We start from the raw sequence: 24,021 nt of genomic DNA, 5'->3' as shown, positions 1-24,021 counted from the left end.
ACAATGTCACGATATCCAATTCTTTCTTCAGTATGATGGTCCTCCTCCTGCACCATACAGACATAAATGAAGTAAACATTATTTCATCCACTATTGATGTTGTCCAGCCAATCCAGCCTATGCTTCTACAGACAGCATCTAGACTTGTTACTCTTCAGCTGGAGGACATAACAGTGGACTCCTCTCTCCTTCAGCCCCCCTTCCAGGCACTCCACCATTGGCTGTTTGCCCCTCTGACCTCCTTTGGTCTTATCAGTTCCCACCTGGTTGAGTTTGACTGCTACTGGGCTCATAGAGCAGAAAACCTGACTCTCCTGGATCTGTCAGAAAATCCCATCTCTCTCACAAGCCTGCACAATATCTCACATTGCTCCTCTCTTTCGTACAAGAACCTGAAATCTCTTCATCTAAGAAACTGCAGCCTCACCTCCCTGCAGCCTCTCTGTTGGCTCCTCAATCTCACCACTGCTCTCACTGACCTTGATGTCAGCAGGAACAGTTTCTCCATCTTCCATCTTCCACACTGCCTCCAGGTGAGACCGCTCAGGGTGCTCAACATTTCCCACTCAGGGATCACAGAGGTTAACTTGTTACCCTCTGTGTCTCTGGAAGAACTGGATCTAAGTTATAATTCTCTAGAGGTGTTTCATAATCCGCCACAGATCCTGAAAAAGCTGAATCTGTCCAACAACCACCTCATAAATCTCCACTTTCTGGGTAATCTGTCTTATCTCAAAGTGCTAAATGTGGACAGCAACCAGCTTACAGCCTTGACAGACGCGACAAAGGTTGGTCTGAGTACACTGCAGCAGCTAGATGTTCTCCATGCAGCAAAGAACCCGTATCACTGTGACTGTGCCTTCTTAGAGACCTCTTTGTTGCTGAATAACACAAAGGATGCTCACGAGCTCCTGTGTGCCACACCAGAGGCCCAGAAAGGGAACCCAATAACTGAATATTCCTTCGAAACATGTGTGGAGCTGATCAGCAAGGCACAGAGTCACAGATCTCTTCTCTGTGAAACACTATTGATGAGTTTAATGTCACAATTGATTATTAACATATATTGATCTTTTTAGCAGACATTAATAATTAATTATTCTAAAAATAGATTGTTTTTATGTGTTTTTGCATTCTTACAGATGTTAAATAAAGTGGAGATTTTGAATTTGAGTATAGTACACACGGTAGTGATAACAAGGTTATATTATATGTAGACATGAGAAGATCATCCCCTGACAAATTTTTGTAACATAGTCAATCTAATAGGATTTCTGACATGTGAAGAATATGAATCAATGGGTAATAATGAGATACAAAAGTCAGTTCAGCTGCATCATAACCTGAAAGGGAATGTTGCAAATTTGCAACAACAGGCATCAAGGGGTTCAGATCAATGGCTTTGGTAGATGTACTGACATAAATAGGTAAGATGCTAATTTAAAGCACAATGTATCATACTTCACCAATGTCCAAAATATGATGCAAATGGTCAAGATGTAAGATGTAATATGATAAAATGAAATCTTATCTTATAGTATCGCTTCATATCACAGTGTTCCGTTTTGTATCCTTTTGTATTGTATTGTATTACACTGACCTTACTATATCATATTATGTCGTACACCATACATTGTTTTTTATTGTACCTTGCTAGGTTGTATTGTACCACATATGGGTTGTATTTTATCTTACCTCACTATATCCTATCGTATTGCATCGCATTGCATTTTACCGTATCTTACTGAATTGTATTGTATTTCACGCTCCCTCCATATATTGTATCAAATTGTATCGTATCATATTGTATTGTGTTTTACCATATCCTACTATACTGTATCTTATTGTGTCGTGTCGTATCTTATCGTATCGCTTTGCATCATATCGTACCTGCCAATAACATATTGTACTGTTTATATTGTTCTGTAATGAATCGTACCATACCATACCATACCATACCATACCATACCATACCATACCATACCATACCATACCATGCCATACCATACCATACCATACCATACAGTTTCCTATCCTATAGTATTGTATCCTGTTGCATGGTACCATAATATATTGCATTGTATGGTATTGAATCAAACTGTTATGTGTTAGGCTGTATTGTTATATATTGTTGTATTGTACTGTTTTGCACTGCGTTTTGTTATATTGTATTGTACTGTATTGTATCACAAAGGACTGCATCTCATGTAATGTATTTTTTTTTTAACAACTTTCAGATTTAAGGCCAAGTTAAAAACAATATTTTGTTATTAACTTTTAGACTTAATGCAATGTTAAAAACAATATTTTGTTATTAACTTTCAAGAATTATACACATTTTTTTCATTAGTTACTTTTTCAAGGATGTATTAGTTAAACAATCACTTGTAAACATATACTCCCCTCCTAACTCTATTGCTCTCCCTGTGAATAAAGTGAATGGTCTGAATAAATCAGATAAACGTTTGTCTGATATCTTTCTGTAATGTTTCAAAATGATGAAATTAAGATGTTTTAAATAAATAATTTAATAATAACAATGATAAAAAAAAAAAAATACTACAACTAATAATAGTAATTATTGTAATTATGTTGAAATGCTGACTCAGCATTTCAACATATTGTTATCCTGTGACTTTATTCCACTTCTTCTTATTCTTCCGTACGTTTTTTGGCTCTTTTCACAGCCTTCAAATTTTGTCCGATTTTCACCGTTCAACTTTTAAACTATTCAGCTTGTTTAGGAATAGTGTGCTATATCTTTTCACTTTTCTAACTATTAAACTTTTTGATTTATTCAGCTTTTTCCAAAAAAATTTCTCTATGTTAAACAGATGGGAAATATCAGCTCCTCTGACTAAAATCTGCTTCAACTTCAACAAGCTCTAACTTCAGCTTACTCCCACTTACAGACTTCATTTTTGCTTTAAAATGTTCACTGATCTTTCCACTACTGATATCTGTAATAACTTTTTTAATATCTTCAACTGTTTTTGAGATTTCACTGTATAAGCGACACAAACTTTTCACTCTTTTCACCTCTCCTCCTGCTCTCAGAGGGCGGAATGTTTTCAATTTGACTGAGAGAAGCAGCTGCTGCTACTGAAAAAAACTGCCGATTAACCTGCCATAAAATTCTCAAACTTGACTCAAATCAAACAAAAAAGGCTGCTACTCCTTCAACTTCAACTGCTTCTACCTTTTGCAGACTTTGACTCGAGACTCTGTTCACACATTAAACTGGTCCTAATTCTCCTCATCTCATTTACACATTAATCATAGATTTCTGCTTTCTTCTACATTTTTGAGATTTCACTGTTTGGTTTCTCTCTCTTTTTATTTAATTATTTTAACTTTTGTAGGCTGATTTACATTTCCACTGTATCCACTTTCTTTATCCACTCATTGTCTTTTCCTCATTTCTCTTAACATTTTTTTTTTCCTTTATTTTACATTTTCAGTTTTTTCCACTTTTATTCAAACTTTTCCAGCTTCAGCATTTCAACGCATTTGCTGCAAGGAAATGCAACTTCTCTAGTTACAATAATAATGTTGACAGTAATCATTGAGCTTTCTGTCCACATTTGTAACTGCATCCAGGTCACCTGCACCAGTGAAAGCAGATTCTGCCTCATGAATATTTGAACATGCTGCTGTAATGAATCCAGGTGACCCAGTGACTACAGTACATACGCATGGAATCGCCACTGTGAACATGAATGCACATGTGAGTATGTTTTTTTTTCAGTCACATTGTTGTATTATCATTCATGGTGTGATACCATTTTCCATGTTCTTCAGTTATTTGAGGGAGCTGAAACAGTAAAAGTTGGACTTGTCCTCTCGACATTCCCAGGTAAAGCAGGAGCAAAAAATGTTGAATCTGTGAGTTTGCTTTTCTGTCCCAGGGGATTTGTGTTCAAATGTTGTTTTCTTATTCATAGAGGGTAAAGACTGTGTGGTTATTAGAGAAGACAGACGTGGGGTAGACTACAAATCGGAAAAAGATGAGGTAAAACATTCAAATTCACTCCTGGCTTTAATCAATATGCTGCAATTTGCTTTCTCAAAACTCTCAATGTTGGTTCTGTGTTTTTTACATTCAGGAGCCAAAGTCCTATTTCTTTGATCAAGTTGTGACTATGGACAATATTCAGGTAAAAAAAGGCCTTTAAACTAACTCATAGCAATGCTGTTGTTCATTCAAATTCACACCAGTTGCACCAGTGTTGCTGCTCTACTCGAGCTAAGCCACCTTGACTCTTTTCATTACCAATTCCTAGGATGTTTGTGAACCAGAAGTCTGCATATCTGAATTTATTTCTGCAGAGTTTGAGCCCTGAGCTTCTGCAGCCTCTCAGTGAGGCTGTATCTAGTGGATATAATGGAGCACTGCTCATATGTGGAGCCTTTACAGGAGGGGGTTGCTCTGTGATTGACAACATAATCATCAAGCAGGTGAAGCCAAACACAAAACTATACCTTAAGTGAATCAAATGTGTTGTCTCTCTGATAATCTTGCTTTTTTCTCTTCTAGGTTCTTGAAAACCTGTTTAGTCATCTGTTGTCAAATGCAGAAGAGAACTTATTCATCTCAGTGTCATTCCTTCAGGTTTGCCCTGTTAAACAGTGAAATACAAATTATTCTTAACATAATGCAATAACATCTGTTATTTGTCAACGTCAGTTCTATCCAGATGGCAGTGCTGTGGATGTCCTGAACCCTGATAAACAGACTCTAAAACCTGTAGCACATCCCATCCTTGGAAAGTGAGTCCCACAATGACATAAATGTACAGTATCAAGACATTTACTTTATGAAGTTTAAAGCCCTTTTTTTCTCTTGATTGACAGGCTTATTGCAGGTTTATGTGAGGTGTGTGTCAGTTCAGCCCAAGAAGCCTTCACTCTCTATGAAACCTGCATGGTGAATCTGAAGTCCAACACAGGCCCCATCTTCAGCAGGTACAACAGACAGGCTACAGGTTAAACACAGTGTAGCCACGTAATCCATTAGGTAAACTACTTTAGATGGATTAAATACAGCAGCTGATCACAAAAGAGCTAAGTGTCTTACTGTCACGTCAGTGATTGGATTGTCACGCTACAGATTAATCTAAGTGTTTTGTCACTGGCTACAGTACATTGTGCCTTTACTGTCCTCTTTATTTGGTTTACACTTTAATGGGCTTTTTTGTTCCTCAATGTAGATGCAGTTCACTCTTCTCTGTGACAGTTGAGTTGAAACTTGATCCAGAGGAGTCAGAGATATGCCGCAACAAATTGCAGCTGTTCAGCCTGGCAGGGGGAGCCAGCAGGACTGACCTCCGAGGGTCAGATATGCTCTCAAATTCAAGAGGCAATAGGTGCCATGGTGACTGAAAATGATTTTAGTGATTATACACAGATGAGTACAGTTCTGTTCTCTAATATCAAACCTGATATAAATCTCAGATATGTAAATTTTAATAGTTATGCATACTGACCACATTGATGAATAAAATAGTGTCTTGACTTGTCTATGTGTAATGTGACATCAATGGCAAAGCAGACCAGGCAGAAGAAGGAAATGCTTCCAATCTAAAAGTATTGGGATGAATTTCAATGGTAAACCATGTCTGCTGTTAAAGAACAAGTCAAACGTGACTAAGTCAATAGAATTTTGCAGTTTTACAAGATCAAACTTTCTGTCTGCTTTTCTTTTTACTCAAGGTTTTGTTTTTTAAGTTTAAAATTGCCAATCTCAAATTAACATGGATGCCTCTTGTTAATAAGTGAAAACAGAAGGTGGAATGTCAGATATTTCTATTTAACTATTTTGAACACCTGTTTCCACTGTGACCAGAGTTAGTATCGCATACAGAGGTTTTAGAGACAGCCTTTAAAAACTAAGGGATTCATTTTAGTCTAGATGCTTTAAATTATGAAGGATGAGACTCATGGCTACAAAACACCAACTTATGTGTTTGACATCCCGCTTCCAAAATTGGCACAAACCCAAGTTCCTCAGCTTTAAAAGACACTCGAAACTGTTGTTTATACTGTCAGTGCCACTTGCACTCCCTTAACAAGTGATAATGTGTGCTCTTTAAACAGGTGTAATTTACCATGAAGGCAGCAACATTTGCCTCCTGTGTAAAAAAAACCTTGCAAAATCAAACTAAACTTAAGAAGTAATTTAATAAAACAAGCCTTGCGGGTTGATGTAGTGTGAGGTGGAGCTTGGTTAGTAAAAAATAAGGGGACAAAAACGCTCCAGCCAAAAGCTGGACTTTTTGTGAAGTTAAGGGGCCATGGAGCAAGTTACTCATGATTTTACAAAAAGCATCAAGAAGATACGACATCCTCCAGCTTTGAGACATGAAGCTGATGTGAAAGAGCTAAAAACTGCAGTTCAGTGAGATTCCACTTGAGACTGAAGGAGCAGAGACAACAAACACATTAGTTAAAAAAACAACAACAACAACAACAACCTTAACATCAAAGATAAAAATGTTGACAGCCTGGTTCAGGGATAATGCTATACTTGCTGGTATTCCCAGGCTTTTTAACATTGTGGCTGCTGAGGTTTCCTTGGCTTTTGGAACCAGCCTCAGTAGACATTTGTGGGTGATATGCTCCGAAAAAGAAACTGCATGTGTTAGAAGTCAGTGTTTACAGTTGATCTATCTCTTCAGGGTCAGTCCACTGGTGAAGGTTTTGGACCAGACCCAATGTGAGGCTACACGTGACAAGCCCCTCCCTTTCCTGCTGAACGAGGCCTTAACAGGAAACAGCAGGACAGCTCTCGTCTACTGCCTCCACCCTCAAGGCAAGTGTTCCCAAGAGGGCACTTTACTCAAAGTCCCTTTAAAACCTTAAACTTTTCTTTGTTCTTTGTTCAACTAGATTACCAGACAATGGCTGCTTTAGCTTTGGCACAGAAAGCAAGAAGCCTAACAACACAAAGTGTGGCCGGTCGCTGGTGTCCCAAAGTAACAGAGCAAAAGATCAGAGATGATATCACAGAGCTGAGAGCCATAATGATGACAAACGGGGAAAATGAAGCTCAAAACAGCTACAGGCTGGCAGAGCTGACCCAAAACCTGCAGGTGAATCATCAGTTAAATCTATCACTGAATCCTCTTCTGTCACATTCCTCTACTGTGGCTAATTGAATTCATTGCTGAAATATATTCTGTGATCTCTGCAACAGATTGTGAAAAATCAGTCATGGGAGAAGCGGAGGGATGAGTCAAAGAAGATAAAAGGCAAAGCACAGGTGTCTTGCTCCATTTTTTGTCACACACAACTTTTAACAGGATGATAATAGATTTTTGTTCTCGGCATAATGAATCAAGCTCCGTGTTTTGCTTTGATTTGGCAGGGTTGTCGGACAGCAAACAGAAAATGGCAAAGCAGTGATCATATTAGAGAGAGAACAGACGCAGTGAAATGTTTACAGGAGCAGCTGAAAAAAGAAATTGAAGAACATATCAGAGGTAATTTGTTTGGAACAATAAAAACAAACAGCAACATAATTAAAGGAGGATTTTACTGATGTTGTGATTATTAAATTCACAGAAGGCAAAGGGAGTACGGAGAAAGTCCATGAAAGAGTAACAAGAATCCAGCAGCTGAGGGAATGTCTACAAGAGGAAACACTAAAGAGCAGGGCTGCTTCACAGAAACCTGACACCTGTCAACATGTAATGTACTCAGTTTAGCTCCTGTTGTTTTAAATTATATTGTAAACCAATAAATCTGATTGGATACAGTTTAAGAGGCTTTTTTAATATACTGTGAGATTGATGACTGCGGGAGAAGCCAAACTAAGACATTTATTTTGCCAATTAAACGCTCAGTCTCATTTGGAATACAACGTAGCACAGGAGCGTAGGAGGCAACTTAAGGAGCACCATGGGAGATTAATTCAAGAGGAGGTGGAGAAGATGGAGAGGGACTTGGCACAGGAGCAGCTACCGGTGAGATAATGAGATTCACTGTTGTTTAACATTATTCAGTTTGTGATCTATCTTAGCCCAGGATGCTGAGTCAGTTTAAATTAATGCAAGGTTGGATTTATGGTGGGTAGCAGAAAACCACTGCATATGCAACTTAATTCTGTTATTTCCCCTGGCTTTGTTTTTTTTTTTTTTTTTTTTTTTTTTTTTACTGTTTCCTTCATTCCTCTGCCAGACAGAGGGCCCCCAGAGGGAGCTGGCAGTGCTGACCAGAGAGCGGCAGGTCCTGGTGCTGCAGATGGAGGCCCTGCGTGCTGAGGCCCAGCAGGCTGAGGGAGACCTGCAGAGTCAGTATCAGCAACACCAAACAGAGATGCACTGTCTGAAAGAGGAGAGTCTGCAGGTCAGAGTTCAACTTATACTTTATCACATTTTCAATTCCTCAATCTCTAACAAGTGTATCACTTTTTACCTGCAAGAAGTCAATGTGTTTGTATGAGCTACAATGGCTACAAGCTAAATAGAGTATAATTGTTAGCAAGTTTGTAGAAAGCTGTGAAAATACTCTTCCAGTTTGTTGAGCTTATGTGAAAATTATAACTATACATACTTAATATTTTACATGCTGTGAAATTGTAGCACATTTTTGTCAAAGAAAAAATATATCTCCAACCAAAATTCAACATACTCTTCTCTGTGTTTGCAATACTTCACATTAGTTCCAGATTGAGGAATTTGTACAATGTGAGTTGAGCCTGTTATACAATAACAGATGGTTATTAGTCAAGGCTAACAAGTTATGTAATTTAGCTCAGACACGTCAACCCTGGAGATCTCCCATTGGTTGATTCAGTGTTTGAAAGACACTTTTGTCAACATTTTTAAACACCTGACTCACTTTTGCCTGCTGTTAAGATTTTTTTTTTTTTTTTCAGTTCCATCAAGCTTATCGGCGCTTTTTTAAATCCATCCAACGAATGAGATCTTAAATGGGAACATGTATGAATGATATCAACACAAATATTAAAAATAAATCTGATTTTGCAAATTAACCCAGCACAACAAATGGCGATACAAAAAGTGATTTAAAAAAAAAGAAAATTAATAAATAAAAGTCATAGAATAATCTGTTTTTCTGTCCTGCACTTCAGGTGTTCAGAATCTTTCGTCAGGTCAGTGATGAGCAGAGGAAGATGACAGAGGGCAGGTACAGAGCTGTGCTACTGGAGGCCGTGCAGGATGCTGTCTACCTGTCGGCTCAGAACCAGCAGCTGCAGGCAGAAAACAAACAGCTCCGTAAAGGTCAGTATACATCCCTTAACCTTTATCAGACTGCTGCCTTTTTTTTCTTTTATAACAGATAAAACTCCTGAATAAGACTGACTTCAGGAGTTAATGTGACAGAAATGCCATGATTCAAACTGTTATAGCATTTTAATACTGTTTTGTTTCTTTCAAAGCGCTTGGAGAGCTGAAGGATGCTTTAGCTGTCCAAGGTGATCCCAGCTGAACCTGCATTGCAACTGAAATAGATAGTTGACCTAAACATCAGTGAGGAACTATATTTTTGTTGATTTTTGCACTCCTAGTGAACAAAGATGGACCTCTTACATCTTGGCTGATCTTGTCCTGTGCATGTATAATGTCTGACAGAAAAACTCATGAATTGTTCTTTTAACAGTCAGATGTATTACTCTTTGTGTTTATTTTCAGTGGAAAAAAGTAGAAAAAAAGGCTTTTAATTTTGGTTTCTTTTGACACCAACTGCCTCACAATAGTTTAGGTATTACAATGTACTATTAAAAATATAGTTGATTCTACTCCTGGGGGTTTCTCCATCTTAATCACAATGACAAAAGGTTTTTGTGTTACAATTTATTGGTCTTCACTGTCACACTTTATAACACTTTGATATTATCTTTGACATTTCATTTGGCTTAGTATGTAATGACAAACTCAACCAACAAGATGACAATAGCAGCACTCTTCATATATGTTTCACTGAAGAAACGTTGATACTGACAAGCCTCAGCATTTAAATTTACTTGCAACAGTGCAACTGAATAATAAATTTGTCTCTACAAAACAATGCTCAATGTCTGATGTTCGTATCTGCACATCTTCCCACCCAACATGGTGATAAATCTAACATAAGTGTAGAATCTGAGTGAAAGGCAGAGCAAAAGGCAAAATATATATTAATTTCAAACTCAAAACCCAGAAATCAGATGTTATGGGTGAAATGTTTTGACTCATTCTTTGACCAGTGGGTCTAGTGGTTCATCTGGTAAGAACTATCTGTAATAAAGATAAGCTGCCAGTCCAATTATAGACACTGGGAGGAGGAAAAAAGGTGTGAGCTGCAGCCCTAATATGGCCCATGACAACAAAGCGTTGACAAGCATGGAGCAGGAAATAACAAACAGTCTGGTGATCCCACTGCCATGCTTTAGCACCACAGACATGAGAAGTCCGTTAGCTGCCTGTCCAGCTATGATGACCCAAACCACCCCTGAGTATCCCTCCAAAAAGTTCTTGTCACTAGTTAAAAGAGAGAAAGAGGACAGCCCATTGATGGCAACACCAAACATGTAGAGGTAGAGATTCTGCAGACTGAGGGGCAACTTCTGAGTCTTTAGCACCCTCTCTGTGTAAACTGCTGCCAGGCCTGAAACGAAGCAGTACACCAGCACAAGGAAAAGCCCCCAAGCAGTGATGTGAAGCCTGGGACCATCCTCGGCATCTGCTCTTACAGGGTCTCCCAGATCCAGACTGCTGTAGGTGTGACACACTCCAGCAGCCATGAGGAGCCCCAGAGCTAACCACTGAGAGGGCCGAAGCCTCTTCCCCAGACAGAAGGAGTACAGGAGAGCCGTTGAGGCAATTTTCAGGTTAGACAAGACTTGATATGAGCTTGGGTCCATATAGGCCTGCATGAGAACTACCAGATTGTTGTTAAGGGCATAAAGAATAGCAGGAACTGCATAGGGAGCCACACGGACAAGACGCTGTGGAGCTTGTAAGGCAGATGCACCCCCAGTTAGAACAAGAGTCACCAGCGAAATAAGAAGTTTGGTTAACTCAATCAAGACAACACAGGATGAGGGGTTAAAGGGGACACTGCCATCTACCTTGGTTAAAGTGATGAGGGGAGCATGAGAGCCATAGATAAGGACCATCAGCCCAAAGAGGACACCCCACTGAATCTTTTTCACCCACCGCTTCCTGATCCTTGCAGGGGAGCTGGATCCCACGTTTGGGATCACAATCATTATCAGTGATGTGATAAATAGCTTACTTCTAGCAGATCTAAACAGTGGCTGCAATGCAAAAAGCTGTTACTATCAGCTAGCTACAAAACTCAACCTTATAAACATAATTAAAAGAGTCCTTGGATTCACTTTCTCTAACTTGCTCTGCTTTGTTTGGGTGAAGCAATAATAGTATGCAAAAAAATTGCCGGACTATATATCAACATCACTGCTCCAGGCAGTGAAACTTTGAATTTATGAAACCTAATGGACCAAACCCAACATTTTTTTGAAGGGAAACTTTTTGTTCATTTTTGTGCAAACATAAAACAGATGTGAGTTGAAATGAGTAAGTATTAAAGTGAACCTGAAACAGAAGTCAAAGAAAAGAAAGTCCTGGCTTTAAATCCCCAATGATTCCAGTTATATCATTATTTCTATAGTATAGTCCATACAAAAGTCTTAAGGGCTGATTTTTCCACTGAGAAACCAGCAGCTGGAACAGTGGTCCTCCTTTTTGTTCCTGTTCTTGTTTGCTGGCAGGACAAGCAGTCCCTCCTAATTACTTTGGTCCTTTTTTCAAGCTGTTCATGTACTCCTTTACGGTCCTTTCAATGTTAGGCACTTGATAGTTTTGTGCTGCGTACATGCCGGTGATTGTTCCTAACAGTAATCCCAGTATTGCCGAGGAGCGGAGCTTGGCCACCACATAGCCAGCCAGAAAACCCTTCAGGAATGGAGATCCCAACACTGAGCCTCCCTACAGGAGCAAAAGAAAATAGGAAATTTTAATCTCTCCCATTACAGAGAAGGGACATTACAATTCAACAAATTCAGAACACTAAACCCCACGACATTCTGTTATCTCTGATTTTAAAAAAAAAAGTGTCTAAGGGGCTACATTTTCTCCATTTGCATTTATCAACCCTTCATGTTCTTACATCAACAATATATTTGAAGACATATGAACTTCAAAAACGCATTTGTTTATTTACATGAACACATTCAGAACTTACCTGAGGAATTCCTACAGAGACCTCGTTCTCCACTCGCCTCTGAATTTCTTCCAGCTGATTCTTGAGCTGTGTTAGATCTTTTAACTGTTTCAGTGGGTCCTAAAGTAAAAACAATACCACATTCTCATAGAGACAAACATTTGGCTCTCACATCAATAATGGTAGCTAAAGCTGCAGATCAACATTGCAAAAAGTTTTGTTACACACAGAGATTGTCTAAGAAAAGGGCTGTTTTCTAGAAAGTCAGCTGCACAGCTAGTGTTAACTCAAAGCCCAAGGATAGATAATCTAATATAACAACGATCATCGACTGAATCACATCTTATCATAGCCTGCCGCTGCTTGGACAGGCCAATGTACTCATCCCTCTTTTACATATACTGCCATCTGATAAAACACATGAAATTATTATAGCTTAAGTCACAGAAACTCACTCACCTTGTCATCCGCCATGTTTGCTCAGTGCGGTGATCGGTGCTCATTTCCTCTGCCTGGTCTGAGCCTTTTTTTCCAGCTCGATTGGCTTGGTCTGAAAGCGCACACATAATTTATGGCACACACGCACGAATATAAGTTTAAGCGTTTTCAAAGGTACACAAACAAGTGTATCTTACCTTTGTAAATTTTCAATTGGTGTAATAGCAGTTTTATATCTCTTTAAGTATGTCCAGTCATGCTCAATGCTACGGACTACTTATTTTTTGAGCATCTCTCCTTCATAGGAAAAAACAAAATAGTATTATAAAAACTGCCTTTTGACAGCAGCTTACTTCTAAATTATTGGAACAATATTCTTAGTATAAGACACGTAAAAAAAAGTCATAATAACAGTTGAGTCGTGATTTTTAGATATTATTTCTTGATTATAACTCAGTATCTCATTGCTAGACTTGCCTTTCATTTAATTTTTCCTTTAAAAAAAAAAAAACTTAACTGATACAATAGCTCAAAGGTTATCACAGTCCCACTGTAGTTACACGTAATTAAATGTCACTACATGCACCATACCTCAACTTGTGGCCCTACTCCGAAGGTCTATTGAGCGCAAGCGTTGCTTTCACGTGTCAAAAACGTCTTCATTGATTGGCCTGTGCTTCTTTATTCTGACACATCATTGGATGTAGGCCTTAGCAACAATCCGCCATGTTTTTTTCAGAGTCGGGAAGAAACGAAGCTACTTTGCTGACATTTATGCATCGCACGGCTTAGATTCAACAAATAGTGTGGGACACTTTAACCGTTACTGAGCTTCAGCATAATGTCTGAATTTTTGTGCGATCTCTAAAGGCTGTTTTAGACATGTTGCGGAGCCTCCGGCCAGCGTAGGTAAGGCTTCAATAAGACGGCATTTCATTGGATATCTCAGGGACTGTGCAGGCAGTATAAACACACGCCATTACACCTACTCTCAGACAAGGGGTGTACCAATGTTTGTAACATGTTAGCCCTTTACTAGATTCCAGATCTGGAGCCCCATTCCAAAGAAGTTTTACCACATTAAGTTTGAGCAGAGACAGTGTTATGGTCACGCGATACAATCGCTGCTTGAAGTACGAGATACACAGGAAGCAACAGTCCTACTGTCCCCCCTTCTTCTTCTTTATTAAAATCCTCAAATATTTCATTGCTTTGTAAACTGTATAAAATCTGTTTTCATCAAGGGCCAGATTTGCAGTGATGCTACTTTATACCCAGTTCAACGTTGTATTTTATTACTATTTAATGTATTAACTGGTGTCTTTGCAATAGTAAGTGTAAGTTGTAATAAAGGACCCCCTTTAGTAAATTCAAACATGAACAATTAGTCACTAATTTCTGCATACTGTCTGTAATATTGGCCCTAGATCTTAAAAACATGGAAAAATTGGAGGCAATGAAAGTGACTGAAGAGGTTGGGAGCTGCCACAGTCAAACAGAGAGGACTACTCCAAAAAAGAGGAAGAGCAAATGTCAAGAAGACAGCGTGGAGAAACCCAAAAAACCCAGGTGAAGTTCATGGCCCACTGGATGCTCCAAGAATGACCTTAAACAGGGTTGGAGCAGCTAAAAAACAAAAATGTCTCTCTTTTTGTCATGTACTGATTTCAGATATCAATTCTGTGTTTTAGGACCGCCTATCTGCTCTATTACTTTGATGTTCAACAAATGATGCAACAGGAAATACCAAATCTGCCACAGTCAGAAATCAACAAGCGCATCAGTGAAAGCTGGAAAAGGCTCAGTGTTGCTGAAAAGGCCTACTATCTTGAAAAGGCAAAGTCCCAGAAGGAGGGCGAAGACACAGTAAGATAGCTAACAATCTTACCACCCAAGAAGACAGGCTTAGAAAAGTTGACCCATTAGTATTCAGTGTTGCTACAGATATAATCATTGATAAGTATACAATATTTCTGCTTTATTAGAATAGGTTTAATTCACTGGTCTATGGTCTATGGTTTCATGTCAGAATTATTTTACTGATGTATTTGAGTAATTTTCTCAATTCTGTTTTCTCTCTAAGTTGTCTCTCAGCCCTTCCAAAGATCTCCCAGGCTTCCGCAAAATCCTCCCCAGAGCAAGTTACTTCCTCTTGACCAAAGGTGGCTCCTCAAGTCAACAACTGGGAGGTTCTCAGCTGGAGCTGGACTCTGTAGACCCTGTTGCGGAGGGGGTCCTGACTTCTGTTTCTCTCAGCCAAGAGTCCCAGTACGCAACTCTCGAGCTGACTGCTGAAGAAGAACTTTCCAATCATGGCATCATTATGGATGATATAGAGGAAGGAACAGCAGTTGTTACTAACACAATGCCCCCGCAAGAAATCCCGGTCTCTTCCTCTTCGTCTGACCCACCAAGAGCACTTGTTTCTCAGGGGTCTGTTGGTTGTAGTTTTGGTGTCCCCAAGGTGCAGCAGATACAGGGGGAATCTACACAGATGGTTGCATTCATACCCACGCAGGTGACCATTTATTGTGCTTGTTTCACAAAGCAGAGTGTGCTTCATGTATTGAAGGATGTAGTAGTGCTTACAAAATATACACAGGTCAGAACTTGACTTAACTGTAAGTGTTTTAACTGATGCATTGAGGTGATGTGTCCCTCGCTATAGAACATGTTGGAGCCAAAATCTTTGGCAGCTGTTGGCCCTGTGGGTCAGATGATGATGGTGTCTGTGGGAGCCAGCATTGAACACAGTGCCAAACCTTCTTATAAAATGGTAAGCATTTGCCTAAATCATTCTTCTACATGCTTGTTAGTAGTGAGCAGGGTTATTGGAATCAAAAGAAGAAGCCCTTGAATGTTTTTATTTAGACTGGAGAATCCTTAAAATTTTATATGGTTGAAGACACAGTAAGAAAGGGATGGGTACCAAATTACGGTACTTTCATAGGTACTGACTGAATTCTGTCAAAAGTACCAGGTACCAATTCATGTAAAACCCAGAAGGTACCGTGTTTAGGTACCTAAATGCATCCTTGTGACTGTGAAGGAGTGGAAGAGAAGGTCACTTTCCATGCTGGACATGAACACAGCATTGCAAGGTTATATAATGAAGAATAAATTTGTTAAATTGAAAACATTTTGTATTTTATTATTTAACAAATTTATATTTTTTTACCACATAAACACAAAAAAGTACAGAAAATTGATACCATTGAGTACTGGTACCTATTGCCAGATACCAGGCGTCGGTACTGTATTGTTTCAAAAGTGAAAGGTACCGATCCCTAACAAGAAGCCACTGTTTCCTCTTTTTTTCAATTTGCAGTCTGTGAAGACTTACACAAGAAGAGGTCGAGGGAGGTGTCTTAATCCTGGGTGTTCATTTGTTTATGTTACCCGCCACAAGCCCCCAACATGTCCTGATTGTGGGAGCCACTTGGGTGGAAAATGGACACCTGCTGTAAGTGTAGATACAGAGGCATGATGTCCAGAAATATATGAATATCAAAGAGAAGTGCTATGATTTCAGATCAAATGTTAACATGTCTTTCTAATAAAATGCCTTGCTACATTTGTACCAGACAAAGAAGAGTCAAGGGAAAGAAGCAACATCGAAGCGAAAAAAGAACTCACAGAAAACCGAAAGCTGCCACCCCACACCCCAACATGCCAAAGAGGGGGATTTAGATGCCAGTAAAACAACCACAACTGGGAATAAAAAGGACAGAAGAGTTCAGCAGTGCCCTAGGAAACAGAGCGCAATTACCAGAGTGAAGCCACCAGAGGGCAGCAGCAGCAAGGAGCAGGAACAAACGAAGTGAGCATTTTTTCAATAATGGCCTCAGATTGAATACTCAACGTATACATTTGCTGCACAAAGCTAAATAGCATTTTTTTTTAAATTATAAAGACTGTAATTGGTTATATATTTGCTAGTTGTTCCTGATTTTAGTGCAGTTTGATACACACAACATAAGCCAAGTGCATTTGTTAAAAATGTATGTGCTGTTTAAAGCTTTTTAACAGAACTCACATTAAAAGCACGGACCTAATGAGTTAAAAAAAATATAGGATGACCACCTTTAGTTTTCTAGAATTATGGATTCAACGGGATTAAAATGTCATGTGTTGATACAGCATCTGCTTTGATTGTAACAGTGTGTATGTTATTTGACATGATTTCCCTCTGTCATAAAGCAGGTTTTTGAAAGATTGTATCAAAGGTGTAGTTACCCAAAACCACTACAGAACCAACATAGCAGTTAAGAAGAAGTCTGTGAGACCCATCCTTCCTGCCTGTAACACAGGTGAGAAGAAATGTGGTAAACAGGCGATAATCTGCAGTACGAGTTAAAACAAGCTGTCGGTGTGGATTTCTTCACTGACTTTGTGTCTTTAGGTGGAACTCTGTTGCAGATCATAACTGTCCCACCTGACAAAGAAAACCCCCAAAGTGCTAACAACAACATATCATCTAAAGGTATAACATAATTTTATTTCTCATTTCCTGCATGTGCTCTTTTTGTTTGTGGTTAGAGTTGTATTTCCTCAGTCTGCTTTGTTAGCATTAGCAGATCAGCTTTGTTTTACAGAGTGAAAGTGATGTGTGACTGAGGTTTCTGCTCTCATCTGAAGTGGTCATTTTCTCACCACAGTGCCTCAAGAGACTTTTTCAGGTCTCAAACCCAGCACTTTGAAGCAGCTCGGCCAGACTGTGGTGACGACCGCAACAAAGCAGGTTGAAAGCAGTCGTGTACAACAACAGATGCTAAGAAACATGTACAGCCTTTCAGTTCCTTATTTATTTATTTATTTTTTCACAGGATTATAGTGCCCCACCTGGCAGCAGCCAGTCTTGCTCCTCTGATAAGAAAGTTAACATTCTGTCAGTTGTGCCTTTCAAACAGCACACTGTCTCCAGCTTTGTGAGTATACAACTACTCTCTGTGCAACTTGTTTTTAAATTCAAGCAAGTCTCCTGCTCCTTGAATTTTGTGGGTCACTTTTTTTTTCTTCATTACTCCTAAAAGGACTTGGGACTATCCACAGCACGAGGAAGAGGTCGCTGTAAGAATCGGTCCTGCGACTATATGTATAAGAACAGACACAAGCCTGCGGTGTGCCCAAAATGTGGCTGTGAGCTCACCCAGAAGAACATCAAAGAGAAAAAGGTAAAATCATCCTTCAGATTCTTGATGAAGAAAGTAGAATATAAGCTGCCTCATGTATCTTTTTATTGGCCCCACCTCAGCCTGGGACCACTGAGCAGTTAAATTTTCAACACTTATAAATCTAAATCTGGTAACATCTGGCCTTTGATGTCTTTTATCTCTCTTATCTCCTAGTTGTAGCAATAAGTCACATAAGTGCCTATAAGAGCCTACCCCTGACCACAACACTTGAGATGCATAATTCATTTTTATTCCTCTCTCAGTCTGGGACCCTGCTCGATCCATACCAGCCCCTGAGTCCTGCTCAGAAAGACCTACAGCGTCGAAATACTGTACAGTTACTGCAACGCTTCCTGCAGATTCCAGAGAATGAGACAGAGCTCCAGGAAACCATGAACCTCATTCAGGAACTCAACAGCCTCCAGATCATCTTAGTCCAACCAGACAACCAGGAGCAGGAGAGTAGTGTAGAGACGGAAACGTTAGTTGAGTCTGGGTGGCCTCAGTTTTATGAATCAGCCGCTACTCACTGTGCCCTTTGTAACTACCCGCTCTTCAAAGGAGGTCAGAGGTGAGAAGATAGATTACAGGATGGCAAGAGAATGTCAACATTAAAACTACAGTTGCAGGACTTGTTCGCTAATTTGTGTGTCTGTGTGTGTTTGTGCATCATAGTTTGGTTGCAGGACAAGAGGTTTGCTGTCTGCTCACTGAGACACTGATGCAGACATGCACTCTGCAGCTTAAGGTGTGTCTGAATTTACAGTGTCTGGCTCTTCACAGCTTCACTGACCTGCACCCAGGTAAATAGCATCAGTTATAGCAACCTGTACACCAGGTGCAGCAAGTGCTGAATGTCTAAGTCAACAATTTATTCATGTTTTCAATCATCTTATTGTCTCCCAATCATAATATAAAGATGACAGAAATAACATGTTTTGCTCATCGTGTGTGCAAAACATGGAATATTTAAGCTGACTTGATGGGGGAAACAAGTGAAAAACATTATAATTTTGTAGAAGCAATACAAAGATGTTAGTGTACTTTAAGGAAAGTTAGTTTTTTTCTGTTTATTGTTTAATTTTATCATAGAATTTTGTGTTTTATTTAGAATTCCATACGGTTTCTATGTAAACCAGCATTGACATCTGTTTGGGTAAAATAATTTATAATTTTGGTCAGATTTTCTAGAGGTCTCCTAGGGGCTACTAGAAACCTAGTGACCAGATTTAGTCTAAACAGGGACATCAGCTAAACATTACCTGACTTTTTCTCAGCAAAAGTGGAACATGGTTGGTAAAACATTGTAGAGTCAGAAATATTGAACAAAGTGCCTATGAGAAGAAAATTTTGTAATATTCCAAGGAAGAAAAAGAAATTTAGAGGTTATCAGTGCCAACAGAAAGTAGATGATTGAAACTGACTGCTCTGCATTTTGACAGTTTTTATGCACTTTGAATTATGATTTCTTTAAAACCATAAAAGAGAACAGGTTTGAAACTTCCAGGGTGTATTTGACATTAACCGAGCTGTGCAACTTGTCACGTTGGTGAGATTCAATTCAGTCACTGAAGAGTTACAAGGATTTGTCTGAAGTTAGCAACACACATGTTGGCATTGTTATTTTGTATCATGATGAAAATTGAAATATGTGCAGTATTAAGCTCAGAGTAACAGGATGCACAGTTCTTGGTATTATTCTTCTTTTAGCAAAATTCAAAGGATGTAACATTTTTCTGTCATGAGATTTCTTATGTGTGAGCTCCCAAACTGGAGATTTCTCCAGTGTAACTGCTCAGCATTACACACAGTATTCATTTTGTTTTGTTATTTTTGTTTTTGTTTTCCTCGTCAGCCCAACAACATGGTGACAGAAAGCTTTCTCACTTTGTAACTGGGCTAGCGATGATTAAATTTGCTTTTTATAAACTGCACATTTTTTTTTACTCCAGCTTCCCCGAATTCTTCATGTTTTGTGACAGGGTTGTTAAATGTTGGGAATAGGCTCCTGGTAAGTATCGATCTGTTCCTGAAGATTAGGGCCAGTATTAAATTGGGCAAATCCCCGTCTCAGGCTGCCAGGACCATCCTAGACCACGTCCCCAATCATCCTGGTAATCATAAGATTCATTAGTTTATTTTTGTCCCAAAGTTCTGTGTGTTTTCTGTTTATCCAATCTGAACTTTTTTTTTCTGTATCAGTCCACACCCTGAGTCCTGAAGAGACATGTCACATTCAAGAGCTCCTCCTGAGTGGATACTGGGCCTTTGAGTGTCTGACAGTGCGGGATTACAATGACATGATCTGTGGCATTTGTGGTGTTGCTCCCAAATTGGAGATCGCACAGCGATGCACAGACAGTGTTCTGGAGCTGAAGAATGTGGAGGTAACAGACTGTGCAAGAAAATTACATCAATGTCAACAAGTCTTTTGGTGTCTCACTGATGAACTGTAGTGACCTTTACACACCTTTTTTGAACTGTCCGCAGTTCACCTGGCCCGAGTTTTCAGTCCCAGATGAGGTACTTGTGGACGAATTCTGGCTGACCATGGAAAGTGAGGCCATTGAGCAGGCAGCTTTTCCTACAGACATCCCCATCACACGGGTGGATGCTTCTATCATTGCTCCGTTCATCCCCCCACTGATGAGGGGTGCCACTGTTATAAACACAGAGAAAGACAAGGTCCAGGAAACTCCACAGATGCCTGCAGGTGCCAAGCTTTTTCAAACCTCTGCTGAATTGAACCATTAACACATTACTTCTATTAAAGGTGAAATTTAGTTCACAGCTGTACTGTGTGGAAAGAAAGAGAGAGGAATGAGATCATTTTAAAGTCACAGAGATATGGATGGATATGGATGATAACAGTGACAGGGCTTGTTATTTATTCTTGTTAGCTAATGATGATATAATGATGCCATGTAATGGTTGGAATTTTTGAATATTGGAATATTTCAGCATTAAAGTTTGTATTTGATCATTTTCCATGCAAATCAGCATTGCTCAGTGGTTATATGAGCAGTTCTGCCCAGAACTTCTTTCTTTTTCTGTTTTGTTTTGGTCTTGCACAATCTGAAATAAGTATATCTGGTTGTAAAACGACACATTAAAAGAAGAAGCTTGTCTTTGATCCTCTCTGCAGGAGATCCATCAGTTCTGGTGCGTCTCATTCATGACGGTCAGCTGACACTCGACAAGATTGGGGATCACACTGAGGATGAGCTGAGAGCAATGCTAGACCGCTGCGGGGCAAGTGTAGCTCCAGGCTCTTCTAAGGTATGTGATAGAAACACACACACACACAGACTCAGTGTGTGTGTGTGTGCTCGCTGTGCTCACATGGTCTTGCAGTTGTGCTTTGGAATTCAACATGTGGACTTTAAAAAAGGGATTCCTGTCAAAGTGTAGTGCTAATCACCTGATAACTTTTCAGCCCAAAAAAGGGCCTCCCCCTCCTCACACACCCTCACACACATCACATCACAGGGCTGGTGTTTTGCTTAAGGACAAGCTGTAAATGCAGCTGAACTTCATTGAGATGTGATTTCCTTTTATCTGTCACTCATCTATTGTTCTAATAACAGCATGGGGGTGTGCTATCTGTCTCCATTTGCCAGGGTGAGCTCCTGGCCTCCCTTGTCTCCTTGTACACAGTTGTCCACATTGGTCCCCCGACTGCTCCACCGCCTCCTCCTCAACTCACAGCCGGCAAGCTGTCAAAGGTCTGCCCTCACAAGGTAAAAGCCCTTTAATCCTGGTGCATGTTGAAGGCCTAAATGAAATTTTGGGAGTTTGTCTTTGAAGAAATGATTTTTGCTGTGACCATGTCCAGGTGGTGTGCGGCTCTAAGTACTTGGTGAGAGGAGAGACAGCCCGAGACCACGTAGACCTGCTCTTGTCCTCCCGCTACTGGCCCCCGGTCTATGTGAGTGACTGTGCCCGCAATGTAGCGCTCTGTGCTGACATGCAGTACCCAGAACTGGCAACCCAGATGTGGGGCAGGAACCAGGGCTGCTTTTCTGACCCTTTGGAAAAACCAGAGGTGAGTGATTGAATTAGGAACTCATCAGTTTGTGTTTTTGTTGCTTTGAATGACAACCTCTCACACTTCTTCCAGTTTGTATCATGTACTGAGTTGCAAGAGCAGTCAGACAGCGCCACTCTGCCACTGGTGGGAGACAACCAGCATGTGCACCCCATCACGAAGTCATCTTGTTGCTGGCTGGTTCACCCTCCTGGAGCAGCTAAGGAGCCTGCAGAGCACCATTCGATGGTCCTCTGCAGAGATCTGGAGCCCTATGTCAGCCGAGTGGATGAGCTGGAGAAAGAAAGGGCAAATGCAGATGGAGCAGAGCAGAAGAAACACACAGGTGTGAATGAGAATGACTCCTCAGAGAAATCAGAGTGTTCCTTAGCAAGTCATGCACGGCAGCAGCCAGTGGTTTTCAACAACACAGCTTACTACTACCTCTACAACCGCCTGGTGGATTTCTTCAGTAGTAGGGACATCGTAAGTCAGCAGATCAACCAGGTTGTGAAGGAGTGCCAACCAGGGGAGGTGGTGATCAGAGATGCTCTGTACCGACTGGGAGTGGCACAGATCAACACAGGGAGGAGAGAACATGATGGGAGTGGGATGGAGGGACAGACAATACAGGAAGACACAGAGACATATGTCTTACTTCCTGAATAGACATTCAAAATGAAGAAAGACTGAGCTAAATTGTTAAAGTGTATATACAGATATTAAAGGTGTCTGCAGCAAGGGGAAATAAGTGCAACGAGGAGACGTTTGTGCTACCTGAAGGATAAAGACGTGTTACTCCTTACACTGTAGGTGAGGATGCAGAATCAGCAGCAGATTACAGTGCTGGAGTGTGCTTTTCATTTCATGTGACGGCCTATCCTGTCAAAATGTTTCAGGAACGTCATGTCAATGAGGAAACAGGCTAAGTGGGTTGAAGTTTTTTTGCAAAACCTGACTGAAGTAATAAAACAAAATTAAATTTGAGCAGTCAATTTTCTGAACGTCAAAGACAAAAGCCATACAACATTGTTTTTCAAGTTTAAAGCTCATCTGAAAGCAGCATTAATCAAAGTGAGAGTTCAAAATAAGAAGTTACAGTCTATGGTATGGCCCTATCTTACAGCCTGCATAGTTTAACCCTTTATGTTAGACTCTGATCAACATTTTTACCTGAAGAACCCGTGTTGTGAAAAGTTTTATGTGGGATGTTTGTGTGTTCTTGTTTTGACGATTGGCCGGGCACATTGAGTATGCTAGTTGACCTAGAGACAGCAGAAATGAATGTCTTTGACTGATAAAAAACCTGATCACAATTGAACAATATCCAGGAAGTGAGATTCTCCTACACTGACAGGTTCACACACACACACACACACACACACACAGGGGCACCCATCCTTAATCAACCAAATATCAGAAGTGTCATTATTTAACTTCACCAAAGTTACTGATAAGTCAGAGGACTGAAAAGTGTCCTTCTGTTTTTTTCTGCCCCCTTGAATCCACACAGTCATCTGGGAACATGCTGCAGTTTTGGTGATGTTGGTAGAGAAGTGAACAGACACTGCTGCAACCTGAACATGCTTCATGTCAAGGAGCTTTGGTGGATTTCTACTTGAGACCTGCACAAGCCATGTTCATGTTGAATGTGTCTTTCAAAATGAATACAGCCCACATGCCTGTCTCTACTGAGAAACCAAACAAAAGAAAACAAAACAAAAAAAAACCTGTGTACATCCCTGCATTTTATGCAGTGCCACCTTATTAATGGGCAAATTATAAAGGGAAATGGTTCATGTTGCTCCTGAAACAAACCAGATATGGATCCAGAAGCCTTTGCACCAACATAACCTCCATGCACTCAAATTCTCAAACCACATATTTGATTAACAAAGCTCTTGAAAAACAAATGTGAAATGTTTGCCTGCTTCTTCAACAAGTAAGGTTCTAGGAGCAAAATGATGCAGAAGTGTACATGAAATCCATTGATTCTATCTTGTGTCTGAAAGAGTGTAAACAGACCTTAAAGAAATCATCATTTTGTCTGGAGATATGTCAGCTTTAAGTTTTACACTCTTACCTCTCGCCTGCCGCAAGATGCCTTTAGGAATGATGTTTGAAAAGTGATAGTTAATTGTTACTGTCAACAAAACAAAATAAAGGTGACAGCCCATGCTTCCATGTTATCTT

General features: G+C 39.9%; 5 protein-coding genes across 8 annotated transcripts; 3 read left to right on the top strand and 2 right to left on the bottom strand.

The window, feature by feature from the left end:
• The first annotated feature begins 4,110 nt into the window (after positions 1 to 4,110).
• Positions 4,111 to 6,861, top strand: LOC141793166 (kinesin-like protein KIF17). The gene is made up of 7 exons (XM_074673655.1): positions 4,111 to 4,157; positions 4,330 to 4,458; positions 4,538 to 4,612; positions 4,688 to 4,770; positions 4,855 to 4,965; positions 5,211 to 5,333; positions 6,678 to 6,861. Exons 1-7 carry the CDS (start codon positions 4,143 to 4,145, stop codon positions 6,859 to 6,861), a joined length of 720 nt encoding a protein of 239 aa, XP_074529756.1. The 5' UTR covers positions 4,111 to 4,142.
• Positions 6,862 to 6,896: 35 nt separating this feature from the next.
• Positions 6,897 to 9,718, top strand: LOC141793287 (uncharacterized). The gene is made up of 8 exons (XM_074673842.1): positions 6,897 to 7,091; positions 7,196 to 7,261; positions 7,367 to 7,481; positions 7,564 to 7,688; positions 7,845 to 7,964; positions 8,179 to 8,346; positions 9,095 to 9,245; positions 9,404 to 9,718. Exons 1-8 carry the CDS (start codon positions 6,900 to 6,902, stop codon positions 9,451 to 9,453), a joined length of 987 nt encoding a protein of 328 aa, XP_074529943.1. The 5' UTR covers positions 6,897 to 6,899; the 3' UTR covers positions 9,454 to 9,718.
• A 110-nt stretch (positions 9,719 to 9,828) lies between these two features.
• On the bottom strand, positions 9,829 to 11,215 carry LOC141793288 (putative UDP-sugar transporter protein SLC35A4). Its single transcript, XM_074673843.1, has one exon. It carries the CDS (start codon positions 11,213 to 11,215, stop codon positions 10,238 to 10,240), a length of 978 nt encoding a protein of 325 aa, XP_074529944.1. The 3' UTR covers positions 9,829 to 10,237.
• Positions 11,216 to 11,756: 541 nt separating this feature from the next.
• LOC141793289 (SLC35A4 upstream open reading frame protein-like) lies at positions 11,757 to 13,288 on the bottom strand. 3 transcript variants are annotated; one of them, XM_074673845.1, is made up of 5 exons: positions 13,219 to 13,288; positions 12,825 to 12,924; positions 12,649 to 12,739; positions 12,211 to 12,309; positions 11,757 to 11,954 (listed from the first exon to the last, which is right to left on the bottom strand). In XM_074673845.1, the coding sequence occupies exons 3-5, from the start codon at positions 12,661 to 12,663 to the stop codon at positions 11,757 to 11,759; spliced, it is 312 nt and encodes a 103-aa protein (XP_074529946.1). In that variant the 5' UTR covers positions 12,664 to 12,739; positions 12,825 to 12,924; positions 13,219 to 13,288. The 3 variants fall into 3 exon arrangements, with proteins under 3 accessions (XP_074529946.1, XP_074529947.1, XP_074529948.1); XM_074673846.1 differs by lacking the exon at positions 13,219 to 13,288 and adding an exon at positions 13,105 to 13,190; XM_074673847.1 differs by lacking the exon at positions 12,825 to 12,924 and having other exon boundaries at positions 13,219 to 13,240.
• A 64-nt stretch (positions 13,289 to 13,352) lies between these two features.
• On the top strand, positions 13,353 to 23,998 carry hmgxb3 (HMG box domain containing 3). 2 transcript variants are annotated; one of them, XM_074673841.1, is made up of 21 exons: positions 13,353 to 13,536; positions 14,055 to 14,196; positions 14,319 to 14,493; positions 14,711 to 15,145; positions 15,296 to 15,403; positions 15,956 to 16,090; positions 16,212 to 16,447; positions 16,831 to 16,937; positions 17,030 to 17,110; positions 17,286 to 17,368; positions 17,454 to 17,555; positions 17,661 to 17,801; positions 18,065 to 18,372; positions 18,477 to 18,604; positions 19,784 to 19,915; positions 20,004 to 20,188; positions 20,292 to 20,514; positions 20,947 to 21,080; positions 21,422 to 21,541; positions 21,637 to 21,846; positions 21,922 to 23,998. In XM_074673841.1, the coding sequence occupies exons 2-21, from the start codon at positions 14,066 to 14,068 to the stop codon at positions 22,495 to 22,497; spliced, it is 3,750 nt and encodes a 1,249-aa protein (XP_074529942.1). In that variant the 5' UTR covers positions 13,353 to 13,536; positions 14,055 to 14,065; the 3' UTR covers positions 22,498 to 23,998. The 2 variants fall into 2 exon arrangements, with proteins under 2 accessions (XP_074529942.1, XP_074529941.1); XM_074673840.1 differs by having other exon boundaries at positions 16,828 to 16,937.
• The last annotated feature ends 23 nt before the right edge of the window (positions 23,999 to 24,021 follow it).

This window comes from Halichoeres trimaculatus, unplaced genomic scaffold (genome assembly GCF_033239565.1).
Source record: "Halichoeres trimaculatus isolate MK-OKI-2021-1 unplaced genomic scaffold, fHalTri1.1 fHalTri1_scaffold_7, whole genome shotgun sequence".
Classification (NCBI taxonomy): domain Eukaryota; kingdom Metazoa; phylum Chordata; class Actinopteri; order Labriformes; family Labridae; genus Halichoeres; species Halichoeres trimaculatus.
This window is presented reverse-complemented; position numbering and strand designations above follow the sequence as displayed.

Excerpts from the sequence above, each read along its gene's own strand:
- LOC141793166 (XM_074673655.1), top strand. Across the intron at positions 4,771-4,854 it reads GCACATCCCATCCTTGGAAA|GCTTATTGCAGGTTTATGTG; the intron begins GTGAGTCCCACA and ends CTTGATTGACAG. Across the intron at positions 5,334-6,677 it reads AGCAGGACTGACCTCCGAGG|GGTCAGTCCACTGGTGAAGG; the intron begins GTCAGATATGCT and ends CTATCTCTTCAG.
- hmgxb3 (XM_074673840.1), top strand. The coding sequence starts at position 14,066 with ATGGAAAAATTGGAGGCAATGAAAGTGACTGAAGAGGTTGGGAGCTGC. Across the intron at positions 18,605-19,783 it reads CTTCACTGACCTGCACCCAG|GGTTGTTAAATGTTGGGAAT; the intron begins GTAAATAGCATC and ends GTTTTGTGACAG. Across the intron at positions 21,847-21,921 it reads ACCCTTTGGAAAAACCAGAG|TTTGTATCATGTACTGAGTT; the intron begins GTGAGTGATTGA and ends CACTTCTTCCAG.
- LOC141793288 (XM_074673843.1), bottom strand. The coding sequence starts at position 11,215 with ATGATTGTGATCCCAAACGTGGGATCCAGCTCCCCTGCAAGGATCAGG.
- LOC141793289 (XM_074673845.1), bottom strand. Across the intron at positions 11,955-12,210 it reads TCTCTGTAGGAATTCCTCAG|GGAGGCTCAGTGTTGGGATC; the intron begins GTAAGTTCTGAA and ends TTGCTCCTGTAG.
- LOC141793287 (XM_074673842.1), top strand. The coding sequence starts at position 6,900 with ATGGCTGCTTTAGCTTTGGCACAGAAAGCAAGAAGCCTAACAACACAA. Across the intron at positions 7,482-7,563 it reads AATTGAAGAACATATCAGAG|AAGGCAAAGGGAGTACGGAG; the intron begins GTAATTTGTTTG and ends TTAAATTCACAG. Across the intron at positions 9,246-9,403 it reads AAACAAACAGCTCCGTAAAG|CGCTTGGAGAGCTGAAGGAT; the intron begins GTCAGTATACAT and ends TTTCTTTCAAAG.